Genomic DNA, 15846 nt, shown 5'->3' with positions numbered 1-15846 from the left:
CTTAAATGTAACTGTAATGTAATGTAAAAAAAAAAACGATGACATAAACCGCTCTTAGTTCCTCTAATATCCGTAAGGGGAATTCGGCTTCTGCTTTCGGAGTTCGCGTTTCAGCTTGTTGATGGCTCAACTGTTCGAGCATAAGCTACCCGACTATATTTTCACAGAAAAGCTTGGGCAGGGAACATATGCTACAGTCTACAAAGCGTACAACAAGGTGACCTCACGATGTGTTTTATTTCATTTGGAAGCATCATGGTCAGAGCATGGTCTTGCGTGTCCACGATTTGCCACTCGATCTTCTTCGAAATGACGAGTCTGTCATTTCCTTGATGTTACGACGTGGGTGTTAAATTGGCTTAACAGCTCCCTGCGTTGCTTCATAACCCATATTGTCTTTTTTTCAGACTGGTGCGAGGCAAGTCGTGGCTATCAAATGCATTAGCAAGAGCTCCCTTACCAAATCTGCCACTGAAAATCTGCTAACCGAGATTGCGATTCTGAAGAAAATTAAGAACGAACACATTGTGGACCTCATTGATTTCCAAGTAAGGGCAAGTCTTGACCAAACTTTCGCACACAAACGACTAATTTCACTTTCGCACAGTGGAACAGTGGTTTCATATACCTTATAATGGAGTACTGCTCGGGAGGAGATCTTCATCGCTATATCAGAGTTCACAAAAGGCTTCGAGAACTTGTGGTTCGAAAATTCCTGCAACAGCTCGGTAAGTTTTCGTCTAAATGATACCAACTTTCGGTGCTAACGTTTCTCATTGTCTCAAACTAACAGCAAAGGCCTTGCAAGTATTGCAGCACCACAATATTGCGCACATGGATCTCAAGCCACAAAACATATTGTTATCTTCCATGAGAAATCCGGTTCTGAAATTAGCAGGTAAAATATGAAAATAAAATGGTATAGCGGATACTTGCCTCGTTGCCATGGCGACAATTTATCTTTCACTTTATTTACAGACTTTGGCTTTGCCCAGTATTTACACGAAGGTGATCGAGCAAGCAGCCTGAGAGGCTCGCCGCTGTACATGGCACCCGAAATGCTTCTTAGTAACCACTATGATCACAAGGTTGACCTGTGGTCTGTTGGTATTATTATGTATGGTACGTGCAGCTTTACATCACGTTTGTACACAAAGGTGTCGTTCATGCACATTATAAATTTTCAGAGTGTCTCTTCGGCAGCGCACCATATGCTTCTCCGACTTTCAAGGAAGTTGCTGACAAAATCAAAACGGACAAACCTATTGAGGTGAGGGACACTTTGCTGTGTCTCAATAGTGCTTTAAGCATAAGTTGTGTTTCAGTATCTCTATTATGTGAGTGAGCACTTTGTAATGTGGCAGCAGCACAATTTTTTTAGTCCTGCTTTGGGGCAGTTGAGGAAACTTACAGGTCGCGCAGATTTTTTTTTTTTTTTTTCCTAAATGGCAAATTTTAGCGAATTTCAGAGCTAGCATGCCATACTGGGTGCTGGATAACACCCTAGGCCCTACATTAAACGACCACAACATCCCAAAATTATCATCAGGAATCAGGTGGCAGCTTAAATAAATAACAGATTAGTCAACTTCAATAAACAAGACACGTGAAGTAGAATGGCAATACCTGACGTTCTTCAAGATACAGAAGTTCTAACGTTGGTCAACATTACACATCATTCTATGTGACATGAAAGTAAATTGTGTTTATGAAGTATGCCGTAAACAAATTCACTGATGCAGACCACTATTTTCTTCCGATTTATTTCTTTTACATATTCAAAATTCAGCTTCCCCTTGGAGCTGCCATATCTGACACATGTCGCGACCTACTCCTGAGCTTGCTGCAGAGGAATCCGGAAAAACGAATTGGATTTGAGGAGTTCTTCTCGCACCCCTTTGTGGACCTTGAGCACTTACCATCAAGGGAATCCTTCGAGAAAGGGGTACGGCCAACATTACGCGTGTAAATGTGAGATAACATAGAAACGCTGATATGAATTTGGCTGCATCATCAAAATTAAGGTTGGGCTGGTACATAAGGCCATAGCAGCGGACAGCAGCGGCAAGTACCGAGAAGCTCTACAACTGTACTGTCAGGCACTTCAGTATCTGCTTCCAGTACTGCATGGGAAGTGATGAGTATAAATTTTTAATTGAGTAATTTTTAATCTAAAACTTTAAATGAGTATAACCTGCGTCGTAATTCATTATAACGTTTCAGTGGGGAGTGTATAATGACAGCCATTTATGTTTCTTTTAGATGAAACAGACATGGAGAAGTGGAAGTCATTACAGGCTAAGGTAGATTAGCCAACATGTACATCTTTATGTTATTTATTTATTGATTTATTTATTTATCAGATCAGCGAATATCTCCAGCGAGCCGAAGTTCTCAAGTCGATTTTGAAATCCAAAGAGCCAATTGTCATCGACGACGACATAAACGACTGCAACGATTTTGGTACACATAAAAACAGGGATACCCTGTGTAAACTCATTTTTGAAAATATATGGAAATTAATTTGAAATTAATTTCTAGAGGATATCTGCGAAAGATACCCACCACTGAGAAATGCACTCCTGCTTGTAAATGCTGCAAAAAAACTGGTAAGTTAAATTATACAACTTCGTGCACTGTTTTCTTACTCGCAGATAAATATGTACATCCGTTACATTTTACACATTTTGTTAGAATTATTGGTAATTTTTATTATTACTTGTAGGCTTTTGCAAACAGGATGCAGCAAGCACTGAAAACATATCAAGATGCACTTGACATTGCCATTCCATTCATGCCTAGTGAGTGGAGTGTTTTATGTTTCATGTTTATTTTCCGATATTAACGTCGCCTTGCACACATAGTACAATATTTGTAATGTGATTGCAGATTGCAAGCCAGAAGAACGGGAAATTTTGAGAAGAGAGGTGAACAGTTATTTACATGACGTTATATGTTTACCGTAACTTAATGGGCTACATTAAGCGTAGATCGTAATATTTTTACGACTATTTGCTTAATGTCCACTTTGATTACATGACCATTTGCTTAAGTTATATAGCTGTTTGCTTGTGTTTTGAAATTACTATTCACAGATCCCTAATAACTTCACATGAATTGTTGCACTGTGACAATCTTTTCTCTATGCCTCAACAAATGTTTCTCTCAATAATAATATGGTAAACAAATACAACACCAAGAGAAAGAGAAAACTTTGTTTTTATTTAATAGGCTGAGAAATGGCTCGAGGCTGCCGAACTTGTCAAGTCATACATGGCAATGCAGAGGTTTGAGGATGTCAGCTCCACACAAATGCGAACAGGTAGTTTGAATTACAACTGTGTCAGCAGTTTGGTTTTTCTATAATCTTTTATTACATTTTATTTTCAGAGTCTTCGTGCTCAATTCAGTGACATCACGTGTGGGTTTCTGCAGTCGTTCGTGATCTATTTATTTTTGTGGCACCCATTTTGAACTTTGTGACAGTCACTGGGTCGTTTGAATCATACCTGTAAAAAGGAAAATATCCCAGTTATGGCAAATAGCTGTTATTCATAATTCATTGTGGACTCATTACGACAACATGCAATATGTTAACATCCACACTGAAGCATTTGTGAATATAGCTGAAGGTAAAAAATATTACATGTTGTATTTTTCTGGTCACTGCCTGTGTAGGCAAGTCACTGTGTTTGTTTTTCTGTAAAAACTTGTTATAGCTAGTGTGATGCCTGTTGTCTTGGAGATGTGTTATGTTGTAAATATAACACTGTTGTTATGCTCAACATATATCTGTGTCATGTTCAAAAAGAGTCAAGTGGATGACAAATAATGGAGGAAAGCCCGCAAAACACTGCATAAACTGCTGAGTATGTAGTTGAGAAAACAGCTTGTGCTTTCAAGCAGTATCTCTCCTCGTCACATTCTGCCCACGTGCATGGTGTGACTGTATGAAAATTGCATAAGTTGGAAGGTAATTCCGTATTTTCGTTTTATTAATGTTACTGTAGAAACGAACAGGTTTAACTTGATAACGAGCTGTTTAACGATGTAGCCGGGATGAGCTCAGAAGAAACCAGTGCCGAATCATTCGGCTGTCTTAGAGAAAATAAAGAAAAACGAAACACGGGCGCCAGGAACACGTACCTGACTGGTGATCTGGGACACGTACGTCGTTGGCGTCAATTTCTTGCAACTATATTAGCCAGTGAAACTCAAAATTCGAGCATGTTGTTGATCACACTACGACGCTTTCAGAAGCAGACGACACCCGCACCGACTGTGAATCCGCTTCTGCCGTGTCAGTTTCGCTTTCAAATTTTTACTGCGCTTTTGTTTCCATTTCATGCTCCTCTCATCTAGAACACCCAAAATTTCGCAAATGCACAATGCTTTATCCGTCATTTTATGGCGTAGTCAACCGAGGTAGCTGTGTGCAGCATAGCAGCCGTACCAGATGGCAGTACCTGTCGAACGGCGAACGCGAGGGAACAAGGCAAGGCAAGGTATCTTGCGGGCCTACTGTCGCGTCTTACCCGTGCAATGCGAAAGTGCTACTTTTATTGCTGCTGATAGCTGATGTAAGCTGTCGTAAGGCAGATAAAGTTATCGCGCTAAATTCTTTCGCTCCGCTGTCTTCAGCTAAGAAGAGCCGGTCAATCGGAGGTAAGATTTTCTGTCTCCAATTTCTTTGTTGTCGCGAACCATAATAATGGAGATTATCCTTTCGCCTTTTTCATCCTTCGCTACCTGTTAGAATGACGCTAATGTACGCATATTTCAATCGAATTCTGGCTCTAGATTACATGCAATCCTGAATGCGTTTAAATCCTTCGATGCGTCCACACTTTGAGCCTTTCGGTCTTTCCTATATACTGTTTTATTTACCAACATATATAACTCGTCTCTTTTGTTATGACAGCTGCGCTGCGCCTCAAATGTCAAGTTTGAGGTTAATCGCGTACAGGAAGCCAGCGACGACTTGACTTATTGATCATATCACGTACACGGCACGCAAGGTTATGTATTGATTGATGCAAGTTCGCGAGCGCGCTGCCCGACTTGAGGGGGGTCTGTTTTGGTTCAAGGTTAGTACACGTGTTACTTGCACAGTGACGCAGTTGTCAAAATGGGTTAGCTTGTCAGCGACAGCAATGTTTTCTGCAATGTTCTCGATGTAAATTTGTGCGACGTTATTTGGGTCATTCGACGTAACGGGAGGTTGTGTGCTGTGCTGACACGATCGGATTACAGGGAATGTGATTTACCGATCGTGCTGCGAGTGTCTCCTCGTGCGAAATAAAACTTTATTTGTTCTTTCCTTGGAAGTTTTATGGCTGAATAGCTGCGGACTTGGTAAGAAATGGCTTCCGGCCAGCAAAGTGACATGGAAGTTTCGGGCGACTGGACACTGGTGTCATCGCCGGAAGAAGATAAAATGGTATGCCCTCCTTTATAGTTACTTTTTTATCATGTGTGGAACGCAGGTGTCACTGCCATGAACATGGCCATACATTGGAACGGTTTCAGGAACGAATTGGTCTTACATGTACACATAGATTCTGTACCAGCATCAAAGTGTTATAGAACCGCAAAGCATTATATACAAGTCTAACAATTATTGGCAAGCAACAAGACAAATTTTTGCAACAAAGCTATGTTCTGGGAGTTCTGCAAAAGTAGAGATTTTGCACATGCAGCGCTGCATGTGCCTCATCGTGCCAAGATATATCTGTCTTGACAGGTTACAAGTACCACTTCAACTCATGTTGTACACGTGATATATGTACGAGAAGGAGTGTCTGGGGGTGTGTCTACCACGTGTTAAAGGCCTTGTGTCCAATGATAACGCTGAAGGAGCCTTATCACTCTGACCGTATCAACAAGTGGGGGAGTGTTGTGGGTATATCTGTTTTCACCAATAGACACTGCACTTTCCCTTGTACCCGAATGATAAAAAAAGAAGCTGTCCATCTTTCCTTTTGTTTGCAGGGTATCTGATGCTGCATAGGCATTCAGTGAAGTGACACAAGGTGCCCTTTGTTAGATACATTGAGTGCTCTTGCTGTTATTATGTATAAATGGTTGTCACGCATTGTTATATATAGTATTAACAATCTATATCGACTATTACACAATAAGCTTGAAACGTACAGGTGGGCTGGCATTTCAGAGTTATTATACTTCCAGCCTTTGTATGCAGATTGGCAGTCTTTGTGTTTTATTTTCGTACGGAATGTTAAAAACACACTTCCGCTGCCAAGGCTGCAAAGATAAACTTGTTTGGGAGACAATCGGCGATTAAAGTACAATTAGTGTAAACAATTTGTTCACTTATACTGCCTTCATTACATAACATGATTGAGAACACACAGAGGGACAAGGATGACACACAGAAAACTTCAACTGGCAACTGTTGAAGATTTTCCTGACTGGAGTTGGTTGTCCAAATAAAATCAGTTGCTAGTTGAACGCTTTCCTTGTGTGTTGTCCCTGTCTGTGTGTGTTCTCAATCATGTTCAGTCCCAATTAACACGCTTTCCACATTATCGCATTCATTACATATTTTGTTTTTGGCATCAATGCACCGGGGAAAGGAAAAGCAGAAGAAGAAGAAGAAGAAAAGGTTTAATTTTCTGTGAAACTGTTTCAGGTTGCTTCGACGGGGTCTTCTCAGCTGGAAGGTAACAAGGTTGAAGTGATCACTGAAGATGAAAAGTAAGTTGATCGTGTCATGCGTCTGTGAATGCAATTTCATTTCTGAATTTTGTGTAAGTGATTTCTTCATTTTATAAGCAGACAAGTAAAACTAGACCGTTATTACCGTTATTAATACCTGTGCTATTGTCCTTGCACATGCATCTAAAATGTCCTTAAAAGTATAAGTCCAGTTCAACCTCCTTAAGAAGAAAGAATAACGTCTACAAAAATATATTACCCGCACCGTCTCATTTGCCATTTAGCGCATCTGCTGTATTCTGGTTTACTAGGATATTTCGATGTCCTTTCCGATACACGAGCAATCTTGGACGTGGTCGTGCCTAACCCCATCTCCCCGCACTAAATAGCACCCGCAACACCGTTCGAGAGGAAGAGCTGTCTTCGCTTCCGGACGGTGCAGCTGCAGAGAAGGATGAAGCTAACGATCACAGCAGAGACAGCGACATCGACATCCTCGACGACGACATGGACGAAAGACTTCAGTCACTCGAATCGTCAGCCGTGACGCAGACGTCTGCATCGCTAAGCTTTAGTGAGATCTCGGGTAAGAAAACTAGCGTACGTAGCTCAATCTAGTCTTTAGAGATGGGACGAATCAAAAATTTTTTGAATCCAAATCCGAATTCAAGGAATGTTCTAAGAGTCCATGAATCTTACGAATCTCGAATCTTTCTAATCCTTTTTTAAGAAACGTCTAAAAAGCCAAGGAAAAAAAAAAACACTTCCAGTCAAAAAGTGTTTTGAAGCAGAATATGATACCTTTGTTTAACGAAAAACAAATTAAATAATGCTTCAGTTTTAGGAGAATATATACCCATATAGTTCTTCTTAAGCGTAATTTATTCAACACATTGTTCATAGACTGCGAGAAATTCGTAAATTCTCGAGTCTGAATTATATTTCCATAAAACTAAGCGACAGTCACGAGCAAAACTAGGTTACTTTTAAACTTTTGAGGTAACAGTTCCTGCCAGAACTCTTTCAGTCTGGAGCAATGTAAACAAACAAACAAGCCAGTTTGAAAAAGAAACAAACAAACTTGGTCGGTGGATTTTCCAAAGATTCAATTCCCCGTTTTGGGCACTGGGATTGGGATTTGCGAATCTCGAATCCATGCCTAGGATTTGCGGATTTGGTCGGCACATCCCTACTATATTCTTTAATGACGCGCTACATTTCAATCTTTCGTCCTCTCACAGCAGCCAACACTGCAAGTTCCTACGAAAATCTGGAGGTGCTTCCAGACGACGCTTCTGAAGCTGCCTCGACGGTGCTGTCTGACGCCTCCCTCCCTCCTGGTTTAGATCTGAGGCCAGGAGTTCGCCGTTACAGACATGTTCCTAATGCGAGGCTTAATATAACTCTTAGTGTGATGGCCGCCCTGGTGGCTGCGGCTGCAATTGGCCTCGGTATCGGCCATTACCTAGGTATGCTAGCGCAGATTTCCAGTGTACGACTGAAGTGCTCCTCTCTATGTAGAAAAAAAATGGAACGAGATATCTTTACGATATGGCTTTTTGGACGATGTCGCATTTATTCCTTCGAAATAATATCAAAAAGAAATGTGGCCTACTTACAGGGTTAATCTAGCAAACATTACGCAGTTTGAGCCCACCGTAAAAATAGAAGACGGGGTTTATCCTACAACAAACTTTGCAGACTGGTAACCACTTGTCTGAAGTTTTGTTGGAATTTTTTGTGAGCATTATGGTCCTGTAGAAGAAAAATAAAAAAATCGAGCAAGATTTCACTCTATGCATTTTCTATGGCATCTCAGTCAAAGGCCGCCATTTTGTGCTGTGTGCGCTTCATTTTCATTCCACCACACACAGGTGGCACCAGCATACAGAACAGGACTTGAACATGAGCACTGGTGCATAACACCAGAATCGGCATGTCACATCGTTGAAGACAGCGCTACCTGTGTGAGGTGATGTAAATGTGAAGCAGACACAAGAAGAAATGGCGGTGTTTGCGTGGGATAGGCCACGGAAAATACATGGGGCGAGATTTTGCTTTATTTTTAATTTTCTTTCTACATGACCATAGCGCTTACAAAAAATTCGAATGAAACTTCAGATAAATGGCTATTAGTCTGCAAAGTTTGGGATAGGCCAAATCTAGTCTTATATTCTTACAGTGCGATGGAAGTGTGTAATGCTTGCTAGGATAACCCTGTAGTTCACGGATGTACATTGGCTCCTGTAAGCATTCCTGCAAAGCGTGGTCTTGCACGTAAATGTGAAGTGATGTGGGAAAAAGAACAATGCAAGCGAGCTGGTGTCACGTAGATCCGAGGTTCATTTCCTCGAGTCCGGTCGAAGCACTAGACAGCCACTCTCAACAAACTCAGAACCAACCACGATTTATTTGCGACGCAACTTCGAAGCGAAATCGTGTGTAAAAGAGAGGTACGGAGATCTGCTGAAGGATTACCAGCGCATTCAGAAGTGTAGGCGATGTTTGAAGTAACGTTTCGTTCTGTGCACTACTTGTGCCAAGATGTAAAATCCTGTGAAATTGTGAAAAAAAAAATTGTGAAATCCTTCATGTAAAAGATGTTAGGACAAGGAAAGGGTTCAATCGTAGATGTGCAAGTAATTGTGAAGTACAGTCGCTGTCCGATTTTTCGGACTCGGCGGGGATCGCGCAAAAGTCCGAATGATCGAGCGGTCCGAAAAAACGAATTTTGCTTCGAAATAAACTTTACTAAGCCCTAGTAGGCTGGAAAAATTTTTGTCGATGCTTTCCTAACGCGATTCCAGCTCTACCTGACAACATCAGCTTCTATTTCCCGAAGCGACATTTCGTCAGCGTACACTGCGAGAGGTACTGCCGTCATCAAGTCCGCAAGTCTGCTTCACCGAACGCACGCATGTTTTAGGTGAAGCTCGCTTAACAGCGCTGTAGCGCGACTCGCAAGCGGACAGCACGTGCTGGGCCGTTGGCCAAAACGAAGACGCAAAAGCGCTACGACAGACCTCTTCTACTCATAGGAATGGAAAATGTACAATCATCACTGCTTATTTTTTTTCCTAAATATTTTAGTTGGTTGATTTCTTTTGATACCAATTTCGGATTATACCAATATTTTCCGTCACCCCAAGAGAGAAATTCGCGGGTTGGGCAAACAGAGTCCGAAATATCGAGCGACTGAGCTGCACGGCGTCCGAAATTTTGGATGTTCTTCAACTCTACGCTCTCAACATCAACATCAACTCTATGGGACCCGCGGCCGTTCCGCAAACGAGTCCGAATAATCGAGCACGTCCGAAAAATCAGTCGGCGACTGTAATTGCCGCGGTGAGCAAAAGTCTCAAGCACACACAGTTCACATTTTATAGGTGTCTCTGGATAAATGTGGAGGAATATTCGTAAGCATTCATAAAGTGTCATTCTTTAGTAGCACCAGGTGTCGCTACGCGCAGGGCAAAACCATATAATAGTTATTCCTGGATCGTTCCGCATTCCTGTGTGTGTTTTTGCGCTACGATTAACAAGACCCAATAATGTTTTTGCAGGCTGGTCCGACAAGTTCTTTCAGCAGAAAGAAATGACGCATGCCCAGATAGGCAAATTGAAGCAACTTCAGGATGAACTGATTATCTGCATGCAACAACAGAAACAGAATAAAGGGTCATCTGCGGACAAAGATCCCTTGGTGAGACGCGTTGTTACAGAATGCAGGGAATCCTCGTCTATGAGTGCGGTTATCACTTTCAGGTCTGCTATGAAGATAACGAGTACTGGAAGCAAAAGTTTGAAAATTTGTTCAGTGAAAATAAAGGCCTGAAAGAACTACTGGAGCAGTCCCAGAGGAATGCCGTCCTGACAGACGTCCGCGTCGATGCACTCGACGAGGGCCAATGTGAGGATGATGACGTCCACAAGCTTAAGCTTGATCTCATCCTCAACCAGATGCAACATCTACAAGTAAGTTGAATGCCATAATTACTCGCATAATATGCACCCTCACAGTTTCGTGCCCGGTTACTTGTCCCAGCGACTGGTTTGCGCCACACCCTCCACCTGAGCCCACTACACAACCAATGCCAGCACCGTTAGTGCTACCAGAGTTACTGCCTTTGTACCATTTGCGCCCTACATTTGGACGAAGGTGCGCCGATGATGGACGATACTGTTGGTCTAACAATGAAACAAGCTCAGAAAGATACTGTAGACAAAGACGCTATGAACTCACAACACAAGGTGACATAGGCAAAGTTGCAGAACATAGTATGCTTCCGAGCGTCAGTGTGCCTGGTGGTGGCTCCCAGCAGCATCCCGCCGCACGTCAGCACCGCCGTTGATTTCGTCGCATTTTGCCGGTTGAATGAGTGGTAGAGGGTCTGGTATTTCACCTACCGACCGTTGCTGATTGTGCTGTAGGTGCAGGGAAGGGTAACGGTAACGGTAACAGAAACGGTATATTACCAAAATTGGAGATGGTAACGATAACGGAAACGAAAACGCATACCATGGTCCTCCATTACCGGAAACGGAAACGAATTTATCGTCCGGTATTGAATTCGGGTAATGGCTATTCCTGTTATGCGATGACATTAGAGTCATTTTTTTATTTTTTGCTATTGTATTTTGATGACTCCGTTTCCTGTAATGCTCTAAATACTACTCGAGACATGGGAAGAAAGCGCAAGTTGGATCTCGAGGGTGCATCCCTCACTTACCACGCCCCAGTCCTCATACCTCCATGACATCAACACATGACTATACTCCTTCATAGCGTGAGGATGCCAGCCTATGATTTTTAGTTACTTATCTTGTACTTTTTTTCTTTTCACTGTGGCCATGGCAGTATTATTTACTATTGAGCGCGTCCGCTTATGAACGCGACATTGGATTAAAGTTAAGCCCGTTGAGCTGCTGGATTCCGAGTGATTGAAGACTGAAAACATGTTTTTACATATATATTTTTTTTATCTTGCAACATGTGCGCATCCCAACGACATAAAATTACTTGTGTAGTGTGTACTCATGACACCTAAGCTACACTTGGGGAAAAAGCAGGGCGCTGATAGAGCCGGACAGGCTGTCCTCCCGCAGCTCTGTAACAACGATTCCATTACCGGAAACAGTAACGGAAACGAAACGGAAACGAAATTGAAAGGCCGGTATCAGAAACGGATAACGGAAACGAAAATAGAGCAGTAACGAAAATGGAAACGGTAACCAAAATACGTCCGTTATCCTTCCCTGGTGCGATAGGCTACTATTCCTTTTGCGCACGTGCATTGCAATAATAATGTCAATACAGTCCCTACCGGGAGCCCGTGATCAGTATACTAAAATTTGGAAGAATCATGTCACTTGAAAGTCGTTCTACGAATGATCCCGCATAATTTCTGCACCCTCGATCGACGTTTGCAACTTTTTTAGGGGAGAAAAAAAGTGTGCAAATTTTTTTCTACAAGTTGATGGAGTCGAAGCATTCTGTCACGAGTGTTTGTGTATGTCTAGCTGATGAAGACCTTCAACGAGGTGAGACACCAGGAACGGCAGACGCGGGAAAGGGCTCGTATGCTGGAAGAAGAGAACAAGGAATTGAAGCAGAGGCTGGTTGAAGAAGAGGAAGAAGATACCATGTTAAGGGACTTGGAAGGAAAGGTACAGATAGAGTATTGTAAGGCATAGATAAAAAATACCAGTATCACGTAACTAAGGCCCCGTGGTTTTCTGCTGCGGCAAATTCAAAATTCTGCGGCACAGACTTGCAAATTCCGCGATTTTCCGCGGCAAGCAGTTGACAGCTGCTTGAAGTGGGAAACGCCTTATTTTCTTCGATAATGTGGGGACAAAAATATTTTATAAAATTACAAATTGAAAGCACTGTTGTGGCTCAGCAGTTTACGAGTTACTTTTGCAGAAATGTAGTTACTAACCAAGATTTTTAAAGTATCCCCGCATTATTGTACTTTTACTGCGCAGTAAAAGCACAGCTTGCTACTCAACCTGGGCAGGACTGTTCTGTGCCTTGTTCTCTTGATTACATGGCCTTGTATTGGCAGAAAGATTTCCTTCCTAATCACCCCAGTATTTCTCTGTTTCCTGCCCAACTGTAGGTGAAGAACTTGAGAGAGGAAAATGCTGAACTCAAAGCTCATCTTAAAGAGGACACCTCACGGCAAGAGACTCTGTTGAGCCTGGAGAGTCAAGTGCAGCTGTTGCACATGGAAAATGAGCAGCTTCAACATACATTGAAGGAAATTCAACACAATGAGGAAGAGGAGCAACAGACCATAACAGCGAGGCTCTCTCAGTTGAAGGACAAAGTTAATCAGTTAGCAACAGAAAACGAAGACCTGAAAGCCATCATAGCTAAACTCCGCTATGGCCAACCACCGCCAGTGGCTGCAAACGGGGATCAACACGAACAGCATCGACAGAAGATCAGCGACCTTCGTCGACAGAACGGGAATCTCGAAGTGGAAATTGAAAAGAAACGAAATTCTCAGCCAGAAGGAGAAGATGAGGGGAGTGACTCGAACCAAGATTTAAAATTGCTCCTCGAACTGCTGAAGAATCAACACATGGAAGCCAAGCACTGGCGGAAGCTCTACGAAGACCTGCAGAGCAAAGGTGCTAACTGGAATAACCTCTCCTCCGTCAACTGGACGGAGCTCCTGAACAACGGAACCGAAGCGGCGTCCAACGCTGTGTCGGTGTTGCTCGGCAGGTTGAAGAAGATGTCGTTGGGGACGAAGGTCTCCGAGAAAATCTCTCAGGTGAAAGATTCCTTCGGCAGTCTCCGCAACATCATAACAGAGAGGTGGGAGCAGCTGCAACAGTCGATGAACTCCCCTGCGAGTGACGCGGAGTCGGGCACGGAGGAGAAGTCCCGAATCGTTGCCGACATGGCGCGCGCGGTCGAAAATTCGCTGAAGAAGGTCTACGACGCGAGCAACAAGTTTCTGTCGGTGTTGGACAAATCGGTTGAGATGAAGGCGACAAAACTGACCTCGAAGCTGTGGAAAGCAATGGACACTTTGAACAAGAAGCTGTACGAAATGGCCCACGAGAAGCCGTCAACGGCGGAAGAAGAAAACGTGGATGATGTGGACGTTGAAGACGATCCTCCTCCCCACGAGGATGACTCTCACCGCGACGAACACAGCGAAACGGGTGAACACTTTGCAAAAGATCATCGGCACGAACATGCACTGCCAGAGAAGAAGGAAGAGGAATCCGCGGAGGCAGATGAGGGGGAAGTCGCGGACGAAGATGCGGCCGAAATGGCCAACAACTGGTTCAGCGGTCGAGCAAAGAGCCGCGCAGAACAGCGGTTCTCCGAGGAGGCTCGCAACGAGAATTGGTTTCTGCGGCGCCAAGGGGAGAACTGGAGGGAGACAAAGCAGGCGTCCAGGGATGGGAAAAGGAAAGGGTGGAAGCCTCGCACGTTTTCTTCGGACGACGAAGATGAGGCGTACTTTCGCTCTCGTAGGAGGTGAGGGCTGAATTAAGTTTATGGGTTAGGCAAGACCGGATGGTCTTGCAGTTTATTGGGTGGTTTTCCACCGGGTTTGTGAGCAGAGTACAGTCGAACGGAAAGCAAATGCGTTAGTTTTTGTGCATCGTGTCGCCATATGCTTGCAACAGATGTGCTGTAATTTTTAAACGACAAGTGCGAAAGAAATAGCGTGCTTTTAGACTAAGTGCCGCATGCACCTTGACCACCGCAAGTAACTTTTGAGATCGCGGGCTACTTGGCATAGCCATCATGTTTCTACGTGTCACATTTACACGTGTCTTTTGCAACCTTTCAGAAAAAGGTTCGTCTGCTATGGTATTAAGTTAACAAAACATGTATGCAGATGTACCTGGCTTATGAGCTTTGAATTCATTGCCTATCTTTAAGCAAAACTGCCATGGAATGGGGGGGTGGCTTTCTACAACAGATCTTGGTGTAACTTCAATTGAATACTAATCGTGTAAGAGGTACCCTTTTGCGAGAATCTTTCTTCCTAGCATTGGAACGGTGTTGTCTGTGATGTGATGGTCCAATTTTTGTATTATTATTATGATGCTGGAAGATACCGATCTATGTTACGTCCCCTATACGTCTCATGCTGTCAGCTTAGTGTTCCCTTGCATTTATGGCAAGCATTCGTATCGTCAGACTTGCCAAAGGTATTGTCTTTTTCCTTGTTTTGTTTTATGTCTAGAAGGCATATTATTGATATGTAGAGCACAAAGTGTATGTACGCACATCACGTTAATTTTAAGTGGAAGGACTCTTCCCTAAGCAATTGACAAGCACAAATTTTGGGAAATCAGACACCCTGAAATATCAGCATAGGACATAGTTTGAATGACAAAGCGTGTATATATTGTACGTAGTTATAGACCCAAGAGTTCCTTGTCGGGTGTTTGAAAGAATTCTATTTCCCTTGTGATAAACTTTACGAAGATACATTGGTGTCGACACAATGTTTGTAAATATATTTTATATAAATGATGTGAGAGATTTTATCTTTCAGTGTCGAGATAATAAATATCTGCAGCGTGCACCCCCAGTAGTTGTGAAGTTTCTCACAGTCGGAGCTGCTCCGAGGGGGGCGAGAGGGGCAGCCGCCCCGGGTGCCTTCCCCAGCAGGCACGCTGGATCAAGGGAGATAAGTTGGGCAATACAACAAGGCTCCAAGGAATTTTTAGAGCTCTAAAGGCAAGCTTTTTCGGGGGTATTGCTGTAACATGTTTTAGACTGCGGCCCTGGAAAGTGCGAGGGGGACTAGTGTCCTGCACCATAAGAAACCTTCCCCAGGCAGTGTGTGACACCTGAATGACATGGGAAAACTGCAAATTGCAATCATGCCAGCTTTCATTGTAGGTGCAATGAAATGACATTTGGCATTGCTTGCTTCATTCATCAAGGAGTCTTGAGCTGCCATGCAAAATATATATTTGCTGAACTGTGTCTAGGATGATTGCCTTCCACGCGGAGAATGGTAGGTGACGCGCTGCTGAAACCCGACACCGGCTGTGTTGTCTTAGGTTTTCCGGCAGACATTCCAGTCGAATGTCGACACAGTTCTCCCTGAAGTCTGCCCAGGACGCATACTAATCCCCCCCTGTACCCCATTCCTTCCTGCTGTCCCATCTCTGTCCACG

General features: G+C 43.3%; 2 protein-coding genes and 1 long non-coding RNA gene across 4 annotated transcripts; 2 read left to right on the top strand and 1 right to left on the bottom strand.

The window, feature by feature from the left end:
- The first annotated feature begins 62 nt into the window (after positions 1-62).
- On the top strand, positions 63-3789 carry LOC135389060 (serine/threonine-protein kinase ULK3-like). 2 transcript variants are annotated; one of them, XM_064619020.1, is made up of 15 exons: positions 63-217; positions 408-548; positions 608-728; positions 794-898; positions 979-1122; positions 1188-1270; positions 1790-1945; positions 2025-2130; positions 2263-2303; positions 2364-2463; positions 2542-2609; positions 2726-2801; positions 2890-2927; positions 3232-3322; positions 3391-3789. In XM_064619020.1, the coding sequence occupies exons 1-15, from the start codon at positions 122-124 to the stop codon at positions 3411-3413; spliced, it is 1389 nt and encodes a 462-aa protein (XP_064475090.1). In that variant the 5' UTR covers positions 63-121; the 3' UTR covers positions 3414-3789. The 2 variants fall into 2 exon arrangements, with proteins under 2 accessions (XP_064475090.1, XP_064475091.1); XM_064619021.1 differs by lacking the exon at positions 63-217 and adding an exon at positions 251-342.
- Positions 3203-4612, bottom strand: LOC135389064 (uncharacterized). The gene is made up of 2 exons (XR_010421565.1): positions 4147-4612; positions 3203-3509 (listed from the first exon to the last, which is right to left on the bottom strand). It is a non-coding gene; the product is annotated as an uncharacterized LOC135389064 (long non-coding RNA).
- Positions 4461-15245, top strand: LOC135389058 (girdin-like). Its single transcript, XM_064619018.1, has 9 exons — positions 4461-4665; positions 5329-5440; positions 6653-6717; positions 7068-7264; positions 7920-8147; positions 10242-10381; positions 10444-10653; positions 12199-12345; positions 12801-15245. Exons 2-9 carry the CDS (start codon positions 5363-5365, stop codon positions 14184-14186), a joined length of 2451 nt encoding a protein of 816 aa, XP_064475088.1. The 5' UTR covers positions 4461-4665; positions 5329-5362; the 3' UTR covers positions 14187-15245.
- Positions 15246-15846: the final 601 nt, after the last annotated feature.

This window comes from Ornithodoros turicata, chromosome 3 (genome assembly GCF_037126465.1).
Source record: "Ornithodoros turicata isolate Travis chromosome 3, ASM3712646v1, whole genome shotgun sequence".
Lineage (NCBI taxonomy): Eukaryota > Metazoa > Arthropoda > Arachnida > Ixodida > Argasidae > Ornithodoros > Ornithodoros turicata.
The sequence above is the reverse complement of the archived record's forward strand: the minus strand, read 5'-3'. Positions and strand labels throughout refer to the sequence as shown.

What these genes read in the sequence shown, in the direction of transcription:
- LOC135389060 (XM_064619020.1), top strand. Translation starts at nt 122, where the DNA reads ATGGCTCAACTGTTCGAGCATAAGCTACCCGACTATATTTTCACAGAA. An exon ending in AAACGACTGCAACGATTTTG is followed by an intron (nt 2,464 to 2,541) that starts GTACACATAAAA and finishes ATTAATTTCTAG; the next exon opens with AGGATATCTGCGAAAGATAC. An exon ending in GGGAAATTTTGAGAAGAGAG is followed by an intron (nt 2,928 to 3,231) that starts GTGAACAGTTAT and finishes TTTATTTAATAG; the next exon opens with GCTGAGAAATGGCTCGAGGC.
- LOC135389058 (XM_064619018.1), top strand. Translation starts at nt 5,363, where the DNA reads ATGGCTTCCGGCCAGCAAAGTGACATGGAAGTTTCGGGCGACTGGACA. An exon ending in GTGATCACTGAAGATGAAAA is followed by an intron (nt 6,718 to 7,067) that starts GTAAGTTGATCG and finishes CGCACTAAATAG; the next exon opens with CACCCGCAACACCGTTCGAG. An exon ending in ACCAGATGCAACATCTACAA is followed by an intron (nt 10,654 to 12,198) that starts GTAAGTTGAATG and finishes GTGTATGTCTAG; the next exon opens with CTGATGAAGACCTTCAACGA.